Source organism: Mesitornis unicolor, unplaced genomic scaffold, assembly GCF_000695765.1.
Source record: "Mesitornis unicolor isolate BGI_N332 unplaced genomic scaffold, ASM69576v1 scaffold16458, whole genome shotgun sequence".
Lineage (NCBI taxonomy): Eukaryota > Metazoa > Chordata > Aves > Mesitornithiformes > Mesitornithidae > Mesitornis > Mesitornis unicolor.
Window position 1 is genome coordinate 1 of NW_010199932.1, and position 20,921 is coordinate 20,921.

The window sequence follows — 20,921 nt, forward strand, 5'->3', positions numbered from 1 at the left end:
ATATATATTTATATTTTTATATATATATAAAAAAGCACTTGGTTTCCAGGGGCATTCATAATGAGGTCCACAGTGTTTAGAACTTAAAATTCTTTTTTTTTTTTTTTCTTTGTTTGGAACAGTGTTTTAAAGTTTTGTTTTAATTAAAAGACAGTCTTAAAGCATGTTGGACTTCAAAAACATGAGTTTGTTCATGTCTTCTGGACTGAGTAGCCGTCTCCTTTTGATCAAGAGAGCCTGCTCACACATATTTACACATTCGCTTCTGGCACCAACAGCAGGCACTGCTAAGAGCCAAAAGGCTAGCTTGGCTAGTTTTGTATGCTTTTGGGTAACACACGACCAGTACTGAAACAGGTCAGGGGTGGCCTGGAAGAGAGGTTCTTGCAAATAATCATAGACTTCATTTTTCCCAAACCAATCTTCTTCCTGAGCTGTCGTGGCTTCCCCTGCTGCCCGAGGCTTCTTGGTTGAAGGTTCAAATTCTGTTTCTTCTGCCCAGGACTCCTTCACCTCGTTGATCAACTCGCACACCTTGCCAATGATCTCTTCGTGTTGGTACGGCGGGACGGGCCGCAGCTTCTGCTGAGGGTCTAAGATCATGGCTACCTTGTGCGCCGAGTGAACTTTGAAGTTCTCCTTCAGCGCCTCCAAGAAGAGGTGGCAGAGTTTGCTGACTACGCCAGCGTCGTTAGCTTTGGAAGTGAAGAGTTTCTCCAGTTTGACGTAGGTGGGCAGTACCAGCTGCAAGGTGGGCCGGCTCTCGTTGCTCAACTCGATCACCGCCTGCTTCACCGGCGCCAGAATGGCTGCCAGGTTGCTGAGCAGGTGCTTGTTCAGGTTTTGGATGAGGTTCATCTTCTTGGCCCTGCTGTAGAACTCGCAGATCTGCTCGTAGCGCTCGTGGACGAGCAGGAGGGAGTCGGTGACCGAGTTCCAGCAAGGCGGGGGCGAGGTCTCTTCCAGGGAGCCAAAGGTCTCCTTCGAGAGGCCTGTGGATCCCGCCAGATCTTCACAGACATTCAGGAGCTCGATCACTTCGTGCATGTTGCGAGCCTGTAGCGTTCGCTTATTCAGCACGCTCTGCACTACCGAGTTCAAGGCACAGGCCGAACACCGCAAGCACATGCCTGCCTTGGAGAACGCAGAGGAATTGACTTTGCAGTCCGTGACGTACACCGTCCTGATCTCCGACATGACAAACTCCGAGAGCACGTTCTGCACCCAGTGGTGGATAAAATCACCGTTATCTCGAATGTCTACGCCCTTAATTCCTAGGACGTAACTCTTGATGTGGTTGCCTTCCACCTGATACGCTGTCAGGATGTAGCAGGAATCGGGGCCGATGCTCTGCGAGTGGCAAGTGACACCGATGCCGAGGCAAGCGTTGCTGCCCAGGGCGCAGGTGACTTTCACCTTCACTTGGTTGTACATCCGAGGCAAATGCTTCAGAGCCAGCGTGTTGAAATTGCCCAGGATTTCGGTGACAGAGAAGGCACCATAGCGAGCTCCGCTATCCACCAGGGTCTGCGCTAGCTTGATGAACTCCTTCCCGCTCACCACGCTCAGGGCCCCGAGGTCAGTGCACATCACCCTCAGGAGCCTCTCGGCAATGTTCTGCCGCTCCTTCTCTGGGATCGCGCTGTTCCCTACTGAACCACTCGCGGATGCTGCAGTGAAACAGAAGGGGGGAGAGAAAGCACCAGATGAGAACCGCTCCTCTGCAATGGGAGAGAGGAGGAAGTCACAAAACAATTCTGAGAGAGACCCAAAGAGGTGGAACATGCTTAGATCATGGCAGAGACATCTCCAAGCCTGGATTTCTTCCCCCAAGGCTTTCTGGGCAGAGGAACCTCCAGGGACAGGCCTTGCTCTTGCTTAGAGCAGCAAGGAGGTATCTGCAGGCTTTCCCTGGTGTGGGGACTAAGGCAGAGCACACACCATCTACTCACAACCCAGTGCCTTAACCAACATCTCTGAGTTCATTGAGGAACTGCTGAGATAAGTTACAATCACTTGTGCCATTCACTATCTCTGTCTATGGTCATAGCTTAGCTCAGCTGGAAAGCTGGACATCTTTCCATTTCTGCGCTGTGAGCCTTTTCTTTGAGACAGTTATTGTAAGAGGAGTTGCTTCCTCCACCACCTCAAACAGTGCTGAAACCCACGTTTCCATCCCTTCCTCTAAACTCCAGGAACCCCACTTTTTGTGGCTGATTTCAGGCAATGTGAATGTCATTTCTGGCCGTATCGGGACACAAACACACCATGGCTTTGTATCACCCTTTCCCCAGGCTGCTCAGCTCAAGTGCTTTGGAACTGCTTTCCCACAGGGATGTGTTTCACCTTTTCCCGTGGTGAAGCACGAGCTCACAGGACGAGCTGGGGATGAAGCCAGACACTGCCAGCACAGGGAGTGACAGGTTATGTCTATGCCACACCACGACAACTGGATTGATCCTTTAACCCCAGGTGAGGAACTCGAACCTTGGATCAGAAGTTAACTTCTTCCTAGCAGTTCCCAAATGCCTCTTCCTTACAAAACCTCTCCCACTGCCTCCTCAGGACATCCTGTAATGGGGACGGGTGCTGTGCTCTGCAGGACGGTACCTGAATTCTGGATGAAATCAAGTGCAGTTAGGCCCCGTGCAATGCCCATCACTGCTGCACCCTCTCTGACAGCTCAAAGCGGACAGGTAGCCCGGGACAGAAGAGCAAACACCGCTACGTACTATTGTTGGCGTTATTTCTTTGGAGCTGTGGTTTCCACTTTTCTTCAACAACAGCTAGAGGTGATCGGGGCTGGCTAGAGGCAATATTGTTCTCGTTGTCAGCTGTGGGGCAAGAGACAGGGAGGTGTTAGAAGCGAAAGAGAATATTGCTTAAAGCACAAAGAAGGGGAAACAGTGGCCATCTGCTCAGCATTAATTGATGGTTCCCTTAACTAAGGTGACACCGACCTACTCCATTCTCTGTGGCTTTTAAGCAGTTTTCAGTGAGATGGCACAGTACCTTGAAAGCTTTGGACTTGCAACCTATCACCTCCCCAGATGTGGCCGAAATGACAGCGGCTTTTTCTGTGCACCGGTGACATTGATGCTTATCAGGACACCTCGAGAAATGTCTCCCAATCAGCTGGAGCTGCAGTGCTCCTTGTGCAAGCCCGACTTGTGCAATTTGCTTTCGAAATGAAAGGAGGTGTAACAAACATTTATCCTTCTTTTGCCTTACTGCCTCTTTCTGCACCACAGGTGGCTGCCCTTTTCCTTACTGTTAAGTACTCTGTTTTTCAAGCTATGCTCAGCTCCTCTGTATCTAATGATCTCATTACAATCTTTACATATGTTTTCCTCCCACTGCAGAGAGGGCCAATCTCCTCCTGGGCTGCTCACTGCTGCCTCAGACTGGAAACAAGAAAGCAAAAACCCAAGTCTCTGGAGTGTGATCAAAACTATTCCTCACTATGGCTGCAAAGATATCACCTGCCCTGGGGTCTTTGTGTTCATGCTCTCATTTCTGCACATGTAATTGGGCTAAACACGTTGGCTGCCACTCTGATGGGGTCTTTCAAGGAAATGCAGTCAAGATCAGTAAATTCTGTATCATATCCATCTTCTTTCCACTCCTGTGCCCCAAGAATTTCTCCCCGCTCTCTAGAGGAAATTTTCTCTTTCTTAGTATGCTTCAGTACTAAGCTGTGCTCTGAAACAGGCTGTGAAGCAACAATAAAGTGCACAATGAAGAGAGGTGGAAGAGGAAGGAGAAAGATGGAGAGACTGATGACCAGGCTGAAAGATGGAATTAAAAACAAAGAAGACAAAACAGGTCCTTTACTCATCACAGCTGGACTCATCTCGCCTGATTTCGAACATCTCTATTAGACATTTCATTCTTCAAAGTGGCCCCTTGGGGCTCTTTTTACACTCAGTGGTGCAAATAGGCTTCAAAGTGTGATTCATTCACCCAGGCAGAAATAGAAGCCTCTTGCAGTGTAAGATCCATCGTGCTCTGAACTCACCTGGAGTCAATGACTTCCTCTCCACTATCAAGGGAGTGCACGTTGACCAGCTCAGGCGGCAATACCTCTAGCATCTCACACCAGCATGCAGTGAAATGAATCCTGCCCCAGCACTCCAGACATTAGAGCAGGAATTAGAGGAATGCCTCACTAAGGCACTCGCAGGTGCTTTGCTCTGCAGCCCATGCTGATCTGGTGCTGGGCAGCACAGTGGCTGCCCAACAGAACAAACAGGAGAGGGTGAAGTTGCTCTCCTTCACATGTGGAATGACCTGGGAGAGGAGATCAGCAAGGATCCACAGACAAGCAGTGATGTGATGGAGCTCCAGTGCCCTCTCCCTTAGGAGCAAGGCCTCTCAGATTTGAGCAGCTCTGCATGTGAACTGCTGAGGCATCCTCAAAGCTTGCTGGTCAACAGCCACAGACTGCACAGCACCAGGGCACTGAGCTGGCCACGGACTGGTTCAGTACCTAAGAGCAACCCAGGATACGACAGAGCCAGGGTCTGCCTCAAGGACTGTGTGCACCCAGGTCAGGCTTTGCAGGGGTGGAAGAGACACGTAGAGCAGGAGGTGCTCCAGTGGATGCCAGAGATCAGATACGACACATCACTTTTGCCCTAGCATTTGCCTAGACCAACTGCTCTTGAGCTCATGTCACCACTGTCCTCAGCTCCAAATGTCTGTTCCCAAAGGAAAACGGATGGATGTTGCCTGCTAACTTTGTTTATGGTTCAGGCATTTATTGTCTTGGTGAGGGGAAAAACCCTCTATATTTCATGCCCCCAACTCTTTTATCTATTTAATAATAATAAGGGATTTATTATGTACAAATATCCTCTGGCATTCAATATGGCATTAATGAGATCTGCGCATTTCAGCCTCATCTTCCTTATCAGGCAGCCTGTGAACTACACAGATCATGCTTCTCTAACTTCTCTTCATGCTTCCAGTCCTTTAATCCAGGTTCAGCCTAGCCGTCCTTTCATTTTCTTAGCTCTAGATTGTAGGCAGGGCATTATATGGCAGCACTCGACCTGAACAAAGTACCCTGAAGGGAGTCAAAGTTGTACACTGTACAGTGTAATTACAGAACAGATTCCTTTGCCTGGTTTCTTCTGTTATTTCTGCATTTCAGCCTCCCATTTACATTCTAATTGCTTCTTCTCATTGTGTGGCTGCGTTATGGAGCTATAATCTTTCCTTATTAACTTCTACCCTCCAGGCTCAGCCCTCTGAATGACTTCAGAGCCAGCATGTCCCTGCTTTTGCTCCTTGAGGCCAGCAGCAAGTTCCCTGTTGCCAGAGCAGCTCAGTGGATGCATCACATTTAGATGGAAGAGATGAGCCCTTTGCATCAGATACAGTGAGACAAACTGGACTCCCAAACACATTAACTGAGGGAGTATTTGACCCATATGGGCTTCATATAGCTTTGCATCCACATAATAGTGTGGATCCCAGTCTAGGTGATCCTGCTCTGGCAGGGGTTGGACTGGATGATCTTTCGAGGTCCCTTCCAACTCCTGATATTCTGTGATTCTGTGATAATGAAACATTCCTTGAGCCAGGCATACAGACTGGTATGAACGGCTACGATGCCAGTGTTCCCAGTATGTGGGTTCTACGCCACCAGTTCTGCTGACTACTGCACTGCAGACCCCCAGACTTCAGAAATGCTGTGCCAACGCTGTTTCTTGGCTATGGAAATCCTCAAGCTCTGAGAGACTAAAAGCCAACAAACTATGACCAGGGAAACTGCAAGTCCTGTGCAATCTCCACTGTGTCTCTGCTGAAGTCCAACACCCAGAACTGGACACGCACCAAAGCTGGCTGTGGCTTTCACACCTCCTCATTTTGTTTTGCCCTCATCCCGCCCCGCACAGATCTGGAGGAAGGGCTGCTGTGGCCTCCAGAGGAAGAGGCAGAGCACAGGACCGACAAGCTCTGTGCAGAGAAGTCCCAGCCCCACACGGCTGCTTTCACAGCGGGCAGCCTCGCTGAGGCCTGGAGAAAGCCCTGCAAGAAGACACGGACAAGCCTGCTGTCACTGTACCAGTGAGACACTGGGGGAGGCAGCCAAGCAGAGGACAGCGACTTACAGAGCAGGGAGAGGTGAGAAAACACAGAGCTTAACAGGAGTAATCCTGAGTTGGAGAGAGGGGATCTCAGCTGACGTTACATGAGTCAGATCACGGATACCTGCTTCCTCCAGCCCTGTTCTGCATCCAAAGTAACCGAGGTGAACAAACCCAGAGGCCATGGGTCATTCATAAAGAATAGAGAAGGATGAAGCTGCAGACAGCACTAGCTTAAAATTTCCAACAGTGAGTGGCCATCCTCCCCTTTGACACCTCAGCCTGGGTCCCTCCTTTGCAGCTCCTCTACTCAGTGTCACCAAGAGCTGTAACTCAAAATGCGGCATTTCAGTACCACAGCAAGAACGGGATGGTCAGGACGCAGCTTGGAGACAAGCAGAGATTGCCATGGACAAGCAGCAAGAGCAGACCCCAGCACCACAGAGTGATGGCAGCCACTACCCTGAGCAGGGCTTCACCGCTCCTCGGTGTAACGTGAAGCCCAGTTACTCCACATCAACCACTTCTCTAACAGAAAGTAACATCCACAAAGCTCATACCACCTTGTAACAAAGCACCCTATTCATCAATATCTATTAATTAATCAACATGTATTAATAACATCACAAAGATGAGCAATAAAGCAGCTGCTGAACAACACACAAAGCCTGCACTAAGATTCGCCCATGAGAACTGAACTGGAACCGAGGAACCGCAATGGATGAACTCAAGGGACACTCATGAAAATAAGGACTAAAACTAAACCACAGAACAGGATAAGAACTTTGATTAGAATTACTGTTTCAGAATGGAAAATATGCATATCCTCAAGCCACCTGCCCTTCCGTGCCTCTCTACTCAGGGCTCACCTGCAGAGTGAGGGCAAACGCAAGCACTGAACGTGAATCTCAGCAGAGCAGCTGTGTGTCGGGGAGCACAAGTCTGCCTAAGGTGAATTTAGTTGTAAACCTGTGTTAATTCACTCGAATTTTCAGTCAAGAGGAAAAAAAAAATAGAAGAAAAAAATTCTGCCAATATTAAAAAAATCCTTTTCCCCCCCATTTTTTAATATTCTGAATGCTGTCTTTGAAACAGCTTCGGCTTTGAAGTTTTAAAAACATCTCTTACGAACCGAGATAGAAAACAAAAAAGGTGGCTTAGAAGCAAAGTAGTGGAACTACTCGGGATTTTCCTTTGTAGACAGCTGAGCAGGAAATGAACACAACTGATGAACTGGCAAATTCTTCTGAGAAGACATCTCAGTCCTTTGCAGGACTCCAGGAGACACAAGCACGGAAAAGGACTGGTGGAGGCAAAGGCTCTGCTGCCCTGCAAGCCTTTTTGCTTTGTTTGCTTCAATGAGATCTACGCCTTTTGCAGGAGGAGGGATTTAATCTGCTGTAGGAGTGACCCAACAAAGCTTATGCACCGAGTACTCCCTAGATACCTCTGGATAAAGGGAATGAGTAGTTCGATGTGCTCTGTGCTAGCATGGCACGTCTCCTCTCTTCCTATGAAAGGAGTAACATTTCTGCTATACCCTCAGCCACTGCTACGTGCTCCAGCCTTTGAGGATCTTTTTATTTTTGCTGCAGGTGAAATTAGTGGGGCTTTGGAAACGGTGAGCACAGAAAGCTCTATTGACACACAACGGGGTCAACATCAGGCATCAGCGCAGAATTTAATTCTCCGCTTTAAGCGAGTCGAAGTGCCCAGCTTACCTGCGTGGGACTGCATGTGCTCCAGGAGATTGTTATAAAACTGGAACTGGATTCCACAAGCTCCACAGGTGTAAGGCTCTGTTTGGGAGAAATCAGTTCAGAAGAATTACACAGAGTATGCAGGGAAGCAGCACACGTGCGTACTTCAGTTTGTACAGCAGTGGGGCGGTGTCGTGGGGCCGGGTCCTCGTCACCTCAGCCCACGTGTGCAGGTCACAGCAGCTCCTTAGAGCTGGGGCTCGGGCTTTGGGAAAGCGCTAGGGCACATCACTGCTTCTGGGCCGGGCTCAGGCCTTTATCCACATGCTTCACTTCACTGCCATGAGAAGGCCCGTGATGGCAAGGGGACAGCTCGGGCACTAAAATGAAGCCGGGGTGTGCGGGGGGGATCTCGGTGAACCTGCCCAAAGATGTGAGAGGCTATGCACTGACTGGGGTGACTAGCTCATGCCTGCTGCAGGCTGTGTTAAGCATATCCTTGTTCTTTTTAAGCAAAGCGCGGTGAATTAATTTTACATCCAGTTCTGTCCAATTCCAATCTTTGCTGCCTTCCCTGAGTAAGACAAGGAGCATCGGGCTGTGGAAAATCCTCTCGCTCAGAGGTTGGGGCATGGAGAAGTGCCATGGGGAACTCAGCTTGGTTTTCCTGTGGCTGTCACCAAGTGCAGCGAGCCTGGGGAGGGCTTGGTGGCAGCAAGACGCTGGGGTTAAGCAGAGGTGGAGGGGAAGAAGCACAGGAACCAGAGCTGTGCCAGGAGGCTGAGAGCAGAGCAGGAGAGCCGTGTTGCCAGAGTAATGTGGATGAGCTGGAGTCAGGAAAGAGCTGGGTGCAGAACTCCCTCGTGAGCTGAAAGACACGCTCAGTTCTGATCTAACAAGTACGTTGAAAGTGCATTTTTTCCACTGAATTAACCTAATAGCCAATGTTTGCAGTTGCTCGTGTAAACAGCGTTAGTTGAGTGCATTGGCTGACAGATGTAATATCAAACTACAGTGGCTGAAATATGTTAACATTGCAGTTTGTTTCTATACCTCCAGGTACACCAGCACGCTGGCACCATTTATGCTGTGGCATTTTGCTCTGTAACAACAGAACGGACAAATGCAAGCAAGCATTTGGTATAGAAACAACTTCACATACAAATGCCTGGCACGCACAGAGAGCAAGACCTATTGCTACAACATACCAGAAACCTGGATCTTTATTCGAAGGTAAAAGCACATTCTGCATCAATGAAATTTAAGAAATCTACTGCATGTAAGCAAAAGCACCGGCATCCAGGACAGAGGAACCAAAATACAGGAAAGCGGAACCAAAACACACGCCTGACTTGGCAATAATCTGTAAGATGTCTGTCCCAGGTAGCAAAGCCCACATTCATCAGATGGCTACAGAAAGCTGCGAGGAAAAACAGAAAAGAAACCATACGTGGTTTGTACAAGCTGTATTTATACGCCGTAAGGTTGAACCCCTCGCTGTGCCTTGCCCACAGAACCTACAGCCCTCTGAAACGACAGCGCCAGCTCCATCTGGAGGAGCTGTGCTCGGTGCTTTATTTGACTTCCTGGGTTTTCCTGTGATGCTACTCCTGTGTTTTGCTGCAGCGATGACGTTTGGAAATACTGTACGTAAATACCAGCACTTGTGGAAACACGGGAAGCCTTTGGGAGGTGAGCAGCACATTTAGGAACGTCAGGATGGGGAGGATTACCATGGACTGGCTGTTTCTGCTGCAGTCACCAGCAGTGACACAGTCAGCTGTGGTAAAATGCCACAAGAAGGACAATGTAATCTAATTGTTTAGACTCCTTTTGTAACTATCAGAGAGGACAAGACCCCACATGGGTGCAAACCATCCCTCTGGGATACATATTTCGATGGCAGATGACTTGTGTTACAGATGATGATGATGATGATTATTATTATTACCTATTTGCCTCCGCTGCTTATGGAGCCTGGACTGCTCAGATGGAAATGCCTCATACTAAGTGGGTTGCCTCCCCTTTCAAGTGTCACAATTAACATTTGATTAAGCTAATGAAAGAATTCACACTTCAAAGAGCCTGTTGAATGCTGCCAACAGGTTCCTGGCAGGGCCAGAAGAAATCGGGTGCTGCAGCCAGAGCAGCTCACAAAGCCCCCACCACCCCTGTTCTCTGCTCCATTGCTTTGCTGGAGCCCCTTCCCCTAAAACAGAGCTGGGAGAGCAGAACTCTGACATTCAGAGCTGTCACTTTGTGGTTCCCTGGGACAATTTCAGGTCCCCGTGTGCACTTAAACATAAGCAGGCAAATGGATTCCCTTCTGCCATCTCTGCCTGTACTAACCTTGGCCAGAGCAAGAGGTGGCGGAGCAGCCACCAAGGACTCTCCTCTGCTCCCAGACAAGCTCACAAACCCCCGTTACCTTAGAAGCAGGTTTCCAAGCAGCCACCAGAACAGCTCTTCCCCTCAGCTCAGTTACAGGGCACCTCACTGGGCAGCAAATCAGGAACACCCAGCACTCTCCAAGCAGCACATTTCTCACATTAATATTTCTCTCCTGTTTCACTACATCCTCCCATTTCCTTCTCAGCTTATTTTGTGTCTCTGAGCTGCTTTACCTTCCTCCTGTTATATTCTCAGCTATTTTATCACCACAAAGCTGTGCTGTCTTTCTTCCAGCTCTCCCCTTGCCTGACTCCACTCCAGACCAGTGGTTTCTGGCTTCTCTCCATCTCCATCCACCACACAGTGACCACCAAGGCCTCCACAGTTCTCCACCTCAAGCTCCTTCCTCTGCCACTACAACACATCGCGTACTCGGTGCACCTCTGAAAAGTCTCACTTGTGATTCTTCTCAGAAAATCCTGTTGATTTTCACCCCATTTCCAAAAGCCTTCCCATAGAAATGTCCAGCTCTGGAAACAAAACCATCGTTTACTTTAAAAAACTAATTTTGAATTCTGAAAATGCTAAAACATTTTCAAAACACTTTCGAGGCAGAGTCATAGAAGCCTACAGTTTGCCACGAACAAAAAGTAGTTAAGTTAAAACTAAGGATAAAATTTAAATTCATCCGACAATTCAAAAGTCTTGCCCAGGGAGGAGGGAAGGGATGCTTGGGAGGATGTGCAGAATCCCCATGGGAAGGAATGAACCTGCTTTACCTCCCAGGGCTTTCTCAACCCTCAGACTTTGGAGATTTCAGCTTCTAAGCCCCTTATGCTCCACAGCACAGGGAGCTGCGAGCAGCCAGGCTGGGAGGAGGGTGGGATGGATGCATCAGAGCCAGGAGAGATTGGGATCTGGGAGGTGGAGAACAGAAAGAGCCAATCTCTACCTAAAACCAGGCAAAAGCCACTGCTGGATAAGAACTGCTCATCTGGGCTGGTACGCAGTGAATACATCTTCCCCCCTTCGATTTCTGCTTGCAACTTAAGGTAGAGTTAATTGGGAAAGTTGGCAAAGCCACACTTGTGCCCCTTTCTCCTTCCTGGGAGCACAGCCCCCTCCACAGCACTGCAGCACCTCTGCTTCTCCTTCTCAGGCAGAACCTCAGCTCTCCTCTTGCTCAGACTGAGGTTTGCAGCACCCAGCAGGGATCTGCTCTCCACCAGCTGGTCTGACCTCAGCAGGGGGCACACAGATCCTCCCGTGACTGCTCCAACCACAAAACCTCTCCTTTCCCTCTTGGCTTTGCTGGTGGTGGTACAAGGCAAGCTGGGACCCATTTGTGTGCCCACACCACCCCCCTGAGAACACCTGTGGTCCCCAACAGCCCCAGTTTCTGCTTTCTCCAAGCTTCCTCTATTTGCATTCCCTTGAGCAGACCAGACGCTAAAGATGCTGATGCCAGCTGGTGTCTCGCTGTGGTTTGCTCAGGCTGCAGGTTGGGACTCCAGTTCTCACCCAAACCACAGCTCCCAGAGCCCTGGGCCCTCCTGGGCTGGTGCAAGACGTGGACTCCATCATCCCAACACCTCACCGATTCCTGGTGGGCATGATCACACAACCTCCCTTCACACTTGTATCTCATGGAAGTGGAGGACAAATTCACCAGGTGTCCTTTCCACTCCTTGTTTTGTCAGCTCAGTCCCAGTCATCCCAAAACCTCACCGATTCCCGCTGGGCATGCTCACACAACCTTCCCTTCACACTTGCATCTCATGGAAGTGGAGGACAAATTCACCAGGTGTCCTTTCCACTCCTTGTTTTGTCAGCTCAGTCCCAGTAACCACTGCTCAACCTAAAGCAGCCGGGTGATGGGAAGGGAGGGTGTGAAAACAGCCCCAAGCTCACCTCACACAGCCAGGAAAGGTGGAAGGAGACAGGCAGAGCTCAGAGGCTGCCTTCAGAGTCCTCCCTATGTCCAGTCTGAAATCCCCAGCTTTGGTTGCTCTTGCTCTGCTGCCCAGGCTGTGACCCAGGCACGAGGTCCTGCAGCCTGCATGGAGCAGACGGTGGCCTCTCTGCTACTGAATGGCACTGGTGCAGCCTACAAAAACCTCACATTAAGTCACTGAAATCCTGCAATGCTCAACTCTAAACTCGAAGCCCAGCACTCACACTTTGCTAAAGGTCTCAGAAGATGAAATGTCAGGCTGCTACCATTCCTCTGCCCACCTTCAGAGCCGTGAAGCTGGGGCAGCAGTCAGAGATGCTGTGTTTCCTGCAGGCCTTGGGATACATCTTGAGCTCTCCCATGGGTTCATATTCAGCCACAGCTCTGATGTGCTTTCCTGCAGAAGCAGGAAAAGCTGGAGAGCCTGTGTAGCACAGGGAAATGGCTCTGCCTGACCCCCCAGCTGCTGTGCTCTGGGCATCTCCTGCCCTCCACATTCTGCCACGTGGCTGAGCTGCACACGCTGTGCTGCAGAAGGTTTGCAAACAGGCCCTAAGTCTTCACAAAAGGGTAAGAAATCATGAACTGGACTCTCAGAGAGTTCAGGCTCCCACATTAGCCCTGCAGTCTCTCTGGCTCTGTGCTGTTCAGAAGCCTTCTCCAATCTCGTAGCATAAATTTGGCAGCAGAAAATCTGTGCATGAAATGGCCGGTGTTGTGTGGGCCAGATCGGTCAACACAGCATCAGAGGAGGCAGGGAGAGGGTGAAACGTTGAGCAAATACAGCCTGCACAGTATTTATTTATATATCTATATATCTATACATCTATATATCTATACATCTATATATCTATACATCTATATATCTATATATCTATACATCTATAAATCTATACATCTATACATCTATACATCTATATATCTATATATTTAGCAAATACATCTGCATAGCGCCTATGCCACTCCCCCTCTATCTGTCCACCCCCCATCCTCACCTTCCCCCTCTGGTCCCTCCTTCCTCCCTGCCCGTCCCCTTCCGTGCTGGCCATTGCTGTGCCCCTGCTCCTTCCACCGCTGGCCACGCAGTGGAGCAGACCCCAGACCCATCTCTGAAGCAGCAGTGCTGTCCCATCCTCTCTGAAGCAGGTCGAGGATCACACTGAGCCTACCCAAGCTCCTGACCTCTCTGAGGCTCTTCTGAGGTAAAACATCAGAAAGTTTGGAAGGAGGAGGAAATAACACGGAATGTGTCCTGTCTGCCAGCAGAAAAGGGCTGCTCCACAGTAGGTGCACCTCAGTGGAGTCTGGCTCTTATTCCCAAGCCTTCCCATCACATAGAGGGGTTGTGCACTGGAGAGCACAAACAAATCTGCTGCAAGCAGGCGGTGCCGCTGGAACTGCAAACGTCCTTCCCAAGGCACTTACTGTAAGCTCAGTCTGAGACTTGAGCACTGCAACATCCCCGGGCAACGGCATTTCACTCCCCTGTCAAGCACCAAAGAGCCTTCCCCCTCAAAAAAAGAAGAGATATTATCCTGAGTGCTGAGCACAACGCACTCCTCCTCCCCAAAAACATCTTTCCCCAAAAGGCCAACCTGCTTTGGGAGCCAGGTCTCCCTCCGCTCTGAACTATGCTATCACGTCACCCTTACTGGTTGCTCAGTAAACACCTTTATAGAAACCCAAAGCACCAGCAGCTGCCGAGGCCTCCTCTGCCTCTTGAGCCACACAGAACTAAGGCTCACAGTTGGTTGCACAATTTAAAACATCTTTCCCCAGGGCTATTATTAGACATTTTTATTAGTGTTTTATATATTCCCAGTGCACAGGGCTGCAGAATAAGGCAGCAGGCTGTATGAGCCAAGACAGAGAAAAAAAAAAACCCCAGCGTTTGCGCTTAGGTTAAATAAATCACTCCAATTCCCATGTTAACTCCCATTGCCACATCTAAGCCAGAGAAAATAGCAGAGCCTGGTTTGAGGCCAGGAGCGAGCAGGAGTTGAGAGCTTTTAACAGAAAGTTTCAACAGAAAACGCCCCGAGCTGCCTGTGCAGGAGCGCAACCCCGCAGCCAGCTCGACACTGACAAGCAGCTCTTTCCTTAACAGAACAGACCCACATTTCAACGCTTCTGTCCACATTTTGATGGGAAACAAATGCAGAAGAGCTGCAAGGGAAAACGTCTCAGCGTTTTCACCCAGTGTTTCCGCTGGCTTTAGCTTTAATAACAGCATAACTGCATCTTCCTGTACCTCTGACACCAACCCATGAAACAATACATTAGAATCAGCAGTCACCTCCTAGAAAAGTGTCACTGTGCACCAAAATCAGTGGAAATTTCTTGAAAACAGAACTTCTGTCACTTACATCCACTGCAGACAATACAAGAGGTGCTGTGTAAAAAGGTGCTATGAAGCGTGCTTTAAAAAGGGGAGCCCCAAGTGTATCACTGTTGTTCAACTTGTTGGTGCTAATTTGATTTCTCCTCCAATAAAATCCCATGTTCTGAACAACACTCCCACTCCTTTCTTGGATTTATTAAGCACAGAAAGAACAAGAGGTCTCCGTCCCTGTGAGTGCTCAGGGTGCAGCACTCGGGGCTGTCCTGCAGTAAGGGAAAGTGGTCCTGGATGACGAGGTTGGCGCGGACAACGTCACCCCTAAAATCCAGACGCAAGCCAAGCAGTGACCACACAGCACTTGGTGAAAGCATTGAGGACGCGGGGCAGAATCTCAAGCAGAGAGGACGTGCGTCCTCCATCCCAAACCACCTCCTGCCTCCCTTCTTGCTCACCACAGTGCCCTGGGTCCTGTTGTGCTCGCAGGCCAAAGGGAATTGTCTCTGCGAAGGTGCTGAGCCACGAAGAGGAGCTTTCCTGGGTGTAAATGTAACTTAAAACAGGGGTTCATTTTCAGTCTTCAAGCCCTGGTCTCTCAGAACGTGCATTACAGGTGCATTTCACAAAACGTAGCTCCCAGAAGGCTGTGAGCGAGTCTAAATGGTCTAACAGCCTCATACTGCACAGAAACATCCCAAAGGATTTCTGCTGCATTTAAATCCGAAACGAGAGCCACAGAGGTGAGGCAATTTGTTCCTTGACACGTGAACTCATAAAAACCCATTAACTCACATCAAATGCTGAGGGCAGGGCAGCACGGCTGCAAGGTGGAAGTCCCCGTCTCTGCGCACCACAGACACCCACCACACTTAACTTTGTAAAAGCCGGAAAGGATTTGAAATCAGGGTACTTTTCTGCAAAAAAGAGAGAGATTTAAAGACTGATACTGGCAGAGACCTCGCTGGGCCCTACACAGCTCTGTCCGTCTGCTCAGGGATCCTCATCCCGACTCTGCATTTCCAGATTGAACTGGGGCAGGACAGGGGGCTCCACTCATTGCAAATTACGACACGTCCAGCTGTGAATTTCCTCTCTCAGTGTCTTGCTAAGTTTCTCATGGCTAGGAAGGAATCTGTGCCTTTCCTTCCCATTTTGAAACGTCCAGAGTTTTCAACATACGCCCTATGCTACAGTAATGGAAACAGACAAGTGGGGAGAGGCAGCAGAAACAAAAAGCTAAGGGGGCAAGAAACCTTTTACAAATGCTTTATTTTGGGGGGGGTCCAAGATGCAAATTCTCAGATTCACTCAAACTGAAGCTGGGAAGGAAAAGCAGGGTAAAACACCACCCTCGCTGGATGTTACACCAAAGGAGAGAGCCCCTCAGCAGCACATGTTACTTCAGGCTGAGAATGCACATTTTCTGTGGGGCACACCTTACAGACTGCCTCTCTTTAAGGTGTGACCCGAAAGGAGTGGAAAACCAGGATGCTCGATGAGCCCTTGGTCAACCAGGAGCTGTCTGCATCCACCTCGCGGTGCTCTGGAGCAGAAGCAGTGAATGAGGCTCTCAGGGCTGACAGATCTGGACTTGAATTTGGCTTGGAAGGAAAACTTAACTCATCAACTGCATGGGCCAAGCGCAGTGAGCCTTCAGGCCAAATATTTCAACATCCTGAAGACCTGAGCTGTTGAAGAGGGCTTCAGCTGCAGGGCCAGCCAGTAAGGAACAAAGATGAAGGCATGGATGATGGCAAAGACCATGCTATGGAAAGGGGATGCATGGAAGGCACCGGCTGAATACAGAACACTGCTGATGGTTCAACACTTGGCTATTACCCAGTGTTGCACTATGAGTGCTCTCTGCAGCTGATGAGGTCTGGATCTGGAACTGAAGCAGGTTCCTAACCTGGTCCTATGGAGCTGCTGAGCAGAGCAGACTCCTCCAGGTACCATTTGGTCACTGTTTGTGCTCTCTGCCTCTGCTTTGGGAGGCGCTGTAATCGCTGAACACACGGATGCTCACTGGACCATCCCATGGCTTCAGGCTTTCAAGGGCTTGTTCAGCACCCTAAAGGCAAGCAAGCTTTTGAGGGCCAAAACCTGGCATTTTAGCATTCCCTCAGCAGTCCACTCGATCTGGAAGAGGCACACAGCAGTGGCACACACCACTTAGCACAGCACAGTGGGTTCTCAATGTACTCAGTGGCTGCTTTCCAGCCACAGTCCTTCCCCAGCCACAAGCGCTAACATCGTCTCCTCTGTATGCCTGACTTTCTACACAGGTGAAAACCACTGTCAGTCTGCAACAGGAGTTCAGGTCACTCGGTAAACACTGCTACTATGGTATTTTAAGTGAAGAAAGTCTGTTGGGATGTTTCTGGTCTTTATATTACGGGTTATTTTGCTACCCATGCACTGTAACGTCCCTGCCTCAGCACAGTCAGCTCCACTAAGGCCAGCTCCTCACAGAACAGTCCCACAGCCATCACAGATCGAGTGATCAACGACAATTCAGCTTGCTCTGGGGATCTGCCAACCCTTCACACATTCTCCAGGCAAAACTGAAACAGTAGTTCACCTTTTTCTGCCTATACATAGGTGACTCTTGTTACCACGTCCTGCCCAGCCCCAGCCCAGCACAAAGTCTGTGCTTGAAGACCGCAATCCGCAGCTCGTGTCACTGGCTGCCTGTTCCCCGTTTCACCAACTGCCTGTTCCCCGTTTCACCAACTGCTCACAGTCTTGCCGCAATGCTCTCTCGTGTATTGTCTCAACATCCTTTCTCGTCCCAGAGCTCTCGGGCAATTGGCAAGGTTTTGCCCGCAGAGACTTGCTGCCGAGCGGTTATTTTAACCCAGATGTCTTCCTGTCTGCAAGTTGCCTGTTCAACATGACAAGTCTGGAACAACTTAAATGCCTGTGGCACCAGAAATAAACAGCTCATTCGTGGAAACCTCAGTTCCATGCAAATGCCCAGTGGACACAGCCACTCTCATTCATGTGACAATTTCTTAACTGAAGCCTTTCTTTATGTTACTCTTCTTCTAATGGTGAGAACTGCCCTGAGATGGTAATCCTTCATCTGGCCACATCATTTCCAGCTGTTTTGAAAAGCGCAGCTCCATGCATGTGCAGTTGTGTTGCCCCCTGGCCAGCACAGCTTAGGACACTGTGGGAGCTCACACAGCAACAACTCCCCCGCCTTTCCCTCACTTCTCAAACTTGGTCATTAGCTTGGGCCTCCCAGCTCAATGGAAAGGCAGCAGTAGCAGGCCTGTACTGTTCCCAAAATGAGATGAGAAAGGGATTTACCAAGAGATGAACCACTTGAATGGGATTTGTATTTTGTGCTTTGGTCCAGCTGACAGAACCTATGAGGCTGTTGGGTGCAGCTCCGGAGGCAGAGGCGTAGGGGGCTGCTGTGCTGACATCTGACTGTAATCAACATTCAAGAATTATTATGCCCTAAGCTTTAAAGCTGTATTCACCCACCAGAAATCCTAGCGTAAAAGTCACATCTTCCCAGGAGAAATCCAATTGGATTCAGATGTGCTCTGTGATCACTGGATCTCAGAGGAAGAGCAGAAGAGAACAAGAGAAGGAGGAAGATCCCAGTGCTTGTAGCACACCCAGCTGACTCCTCCTGTACGAGCACCACAACCACCTGCACTTCCAGCACAAAGCAGCTTTTTTGGACTGGCTGGCAGTTTGAGGACCAGAACACCCTTACTCTGCAGCGAGACCATCCATCAGCTCAAGTCTCGAGGACGCACGGTAATGCTGATGACAGCCTCAACACCGCAGTGCTACTGCTTCATCCCCAAATTTGGCAGCAGCCGCTGCTGCGTGTCTCAGGAGCCGGTACTGTAAGGGTAACAGTGGGAACCCAACTCCTGCTGCTGCAACAGACGCTGCACAGGGGACTCGAGCAGACACCGCGTCTGCTCCCATCACCACCACACAAAGCTTCAGAAGAGATTTATACCACGAGTTTAACGCTGGTTTGCACTCTGCCTCTTTGCTGCTTTCCCTAAAACGCACCGGTAGCTCTGCTCAGCTGCTAGGCAAGGAAGGCATCCTACCTATTTCTGTTTAAGACGCTACCCTGTTTAGCACATGCTAAAAATACTGGGTTTATGTGGCAAGTGGTGAATGAGGCATTTCTAATTATCCTTCTGTCCAAAATAGTCCTGTGCTACAACTGGATGGGAATTAGGAGCCACAATATATCGCAGGATGCTGCTTATGACAGAATCACAGAATATGAGGAGTTGGAAGGGACCTGGAAAGCTCCCCCAGTGCAAGCCCTGCCAGAGCAGGATCACCAGAGCAGTCACACAGGAACACGGCCAGGGCTTTGGGTGTCTCCACACAAGGAGACTCCACAACCTCTCTGGGCAGCCTGGGCCATGCTCCATAACCCTCACACTCACAAACTTTGGCCTCATCTTCAGCTTGAACCTCCTGTGCTCCAGCTTGGGACCATTGCCCCTTGTCCTGGCATTGGCCATCCCAGAGCAGAGCCTGGCTCCTTCCTCCTGACACTGCCCTTTCCCAATGGATCCCCAGGAATGAGGGCACCCCTCAGTCTCCTCTGCTCCAAGCTCAAGAGCCCCAGCTCCCTCAGCCGCTCCTCAGCAGGAGATGCTCCACTCCCTCCAGCATCTCTGTGGCCCTGCTGGACTCTTTCAAGCAGTTCCTGTCCTTCTTGAGCTGAGGGCCCAGAACTGAACACAAGATTCCAAATGCGGTCTCACCAGGGCACATTTTCATCAGCTAAATATAACTTTCCTAGTGCTGCATACACAGGAAAACAAAGTGCACTTCTGAAAAATGGTTTGCACTTAGAACTGATTCACTGAAAAGAAATAGAGCATGTAAGATAGGAAATTGCAGACTACAACGTCTGTCATTTCTGAACATCCCACTAAGGAACACATTTTAAACATGCGCTATGTCCTTTAAAGTTTTTTACTTCTAAGATTTTTACAAAAAACTTTACTTCTGAATTGAAATTTACTTTTTTTTTCGGTCTCAATCTCACCTCAGCCTGGCATGAACCAATTCAAAAAAAGAAGATTATTTCCCTTGCCTCTCTCCCGGGTCTGCAATCAACGCTGCTGGAAAAAAAAAGCTTCCCTGTGTAAATATGAATGAAAAACACTGACCTTTTAAAAAGGTAAATGCTATATATAATTTGTTCCACTGGAACTTCATAACAGTCATAGTTACCTGATGTGGCAGATGAAACTGAGACATATTTATACAGCTTCAATCAGCCTTGAAAGTTAAAAATATTTCCCAATTCCCTACCTAATTTTAAATGCCGTCTCGCATTCCCGAAGTCTAGCAAGTTCAGGCAGCAACAAATATTGTCAATTCCAAATGTTGGTTTTTGATTTTGATGGCTCTATTTTAAGATATTTAAAGTAAATAATCATTTTTTTTCTCCTTGAAGTCTTGCAGTTTCCTTCATCCCTCCTGGCCTACGCGTGGGGTAACCACGAGTTCTTCATTTTACTAAGGAGTCACCCGTAGAGTCTTAAAACACCACGTCAAGGCTAGATTATGCTGTGAACACCAAGGTAGAGGTTGTCCCAGAGGTTTTCCAAAAGCTTGGGACACCACACACGTGTGGTCACACACCAACCACGTCACCACAGCTCCCATTCAAACGCTGCTCTGTGTGCTCCTGCTGTGCGTGGTGGGAGAGGACAGCAGCAAGCCCAAGTGCATGCATTTACCACTTTTTGGGGCTTTTTCCTTTCCAGGTTCAGGCTTATAATGGTTAACTTTTCAAAAAGACTATTTCACAAGCTGGCCTTCACATATTTTTTGGAATTTAGTACAGAAAACCCGTACAGAAGTCAAGACTCAGCAAAACGACCACCACCAAGGAGCATTTTCTTTGCTTTACAGCATCAGAGATGATTAACAGCTTACACACTGCAACGAGCCAATTCCATCTTTCAGGATCAGGTCGTGGCACTGTTTTCAGGACCCTGCTTAGCTCAGCAGTGAACAGCGCCACGCTCCATGAGAGCTGGGAGCTGTGCGTTGGCTGCCCGAGCTCCAGAGGCGGCACAAGGAAGCGATCTGCACATTTCAGCAGATGCTATTTTTAAAGCACTGTCAAACTTCCAGGTTTCACCAAAAAGGAAGTTTAAGGGGCTGTGGAGACTCTTTCTCATTAATACAAAGGACGTTTTCCCAGTCATGAGGTGGACAGCAGCTTAGGTCCTTTTTCTTCTCTGTGGCTCCACCATGCCCTGCTGGGAGAGGGACCTTCTGCCAGTAGATGGGACTCAAACTCATCCAAAAAGTGTTTGCCACACAGAACAGGAACTGCTGTTTTATGGGCAGTAAGATGTCAGGTTACTCAGATAAGGATCCAGGTACCTGCATTCACTATGACAAGGATTGGGGCTGGGTGTAGAGAA

General features: G+C 49.2%; 1 protein-coding gene across 1 annotated transcript in view; it reads right to left on the minus strand.

Annotated features, from left to right (window-relative positions):
• Positions 1-6: 6 nt before the first annotated feature.
• Positions 7-20,921, minus strand: part of ZNF618 (zinc finger protein 618) — a gene marked incomplete at its 5' end in the record, with an annotated part of 41,223 nt that continues 20,308 nt past the window's right edge. The window contains 2 exons of the mRNA XM_010189585.1: positions 7-1,670; positions 2,733-2,834. Coding sequence (XP_010187887.1) covers positions 157-1,670; positions 2,733-2,834 — 1,616 coding nt within the window. The remainder of the gene's footprint in view (positions 1,671-2,732; positions 2,835-20,921) is intronic.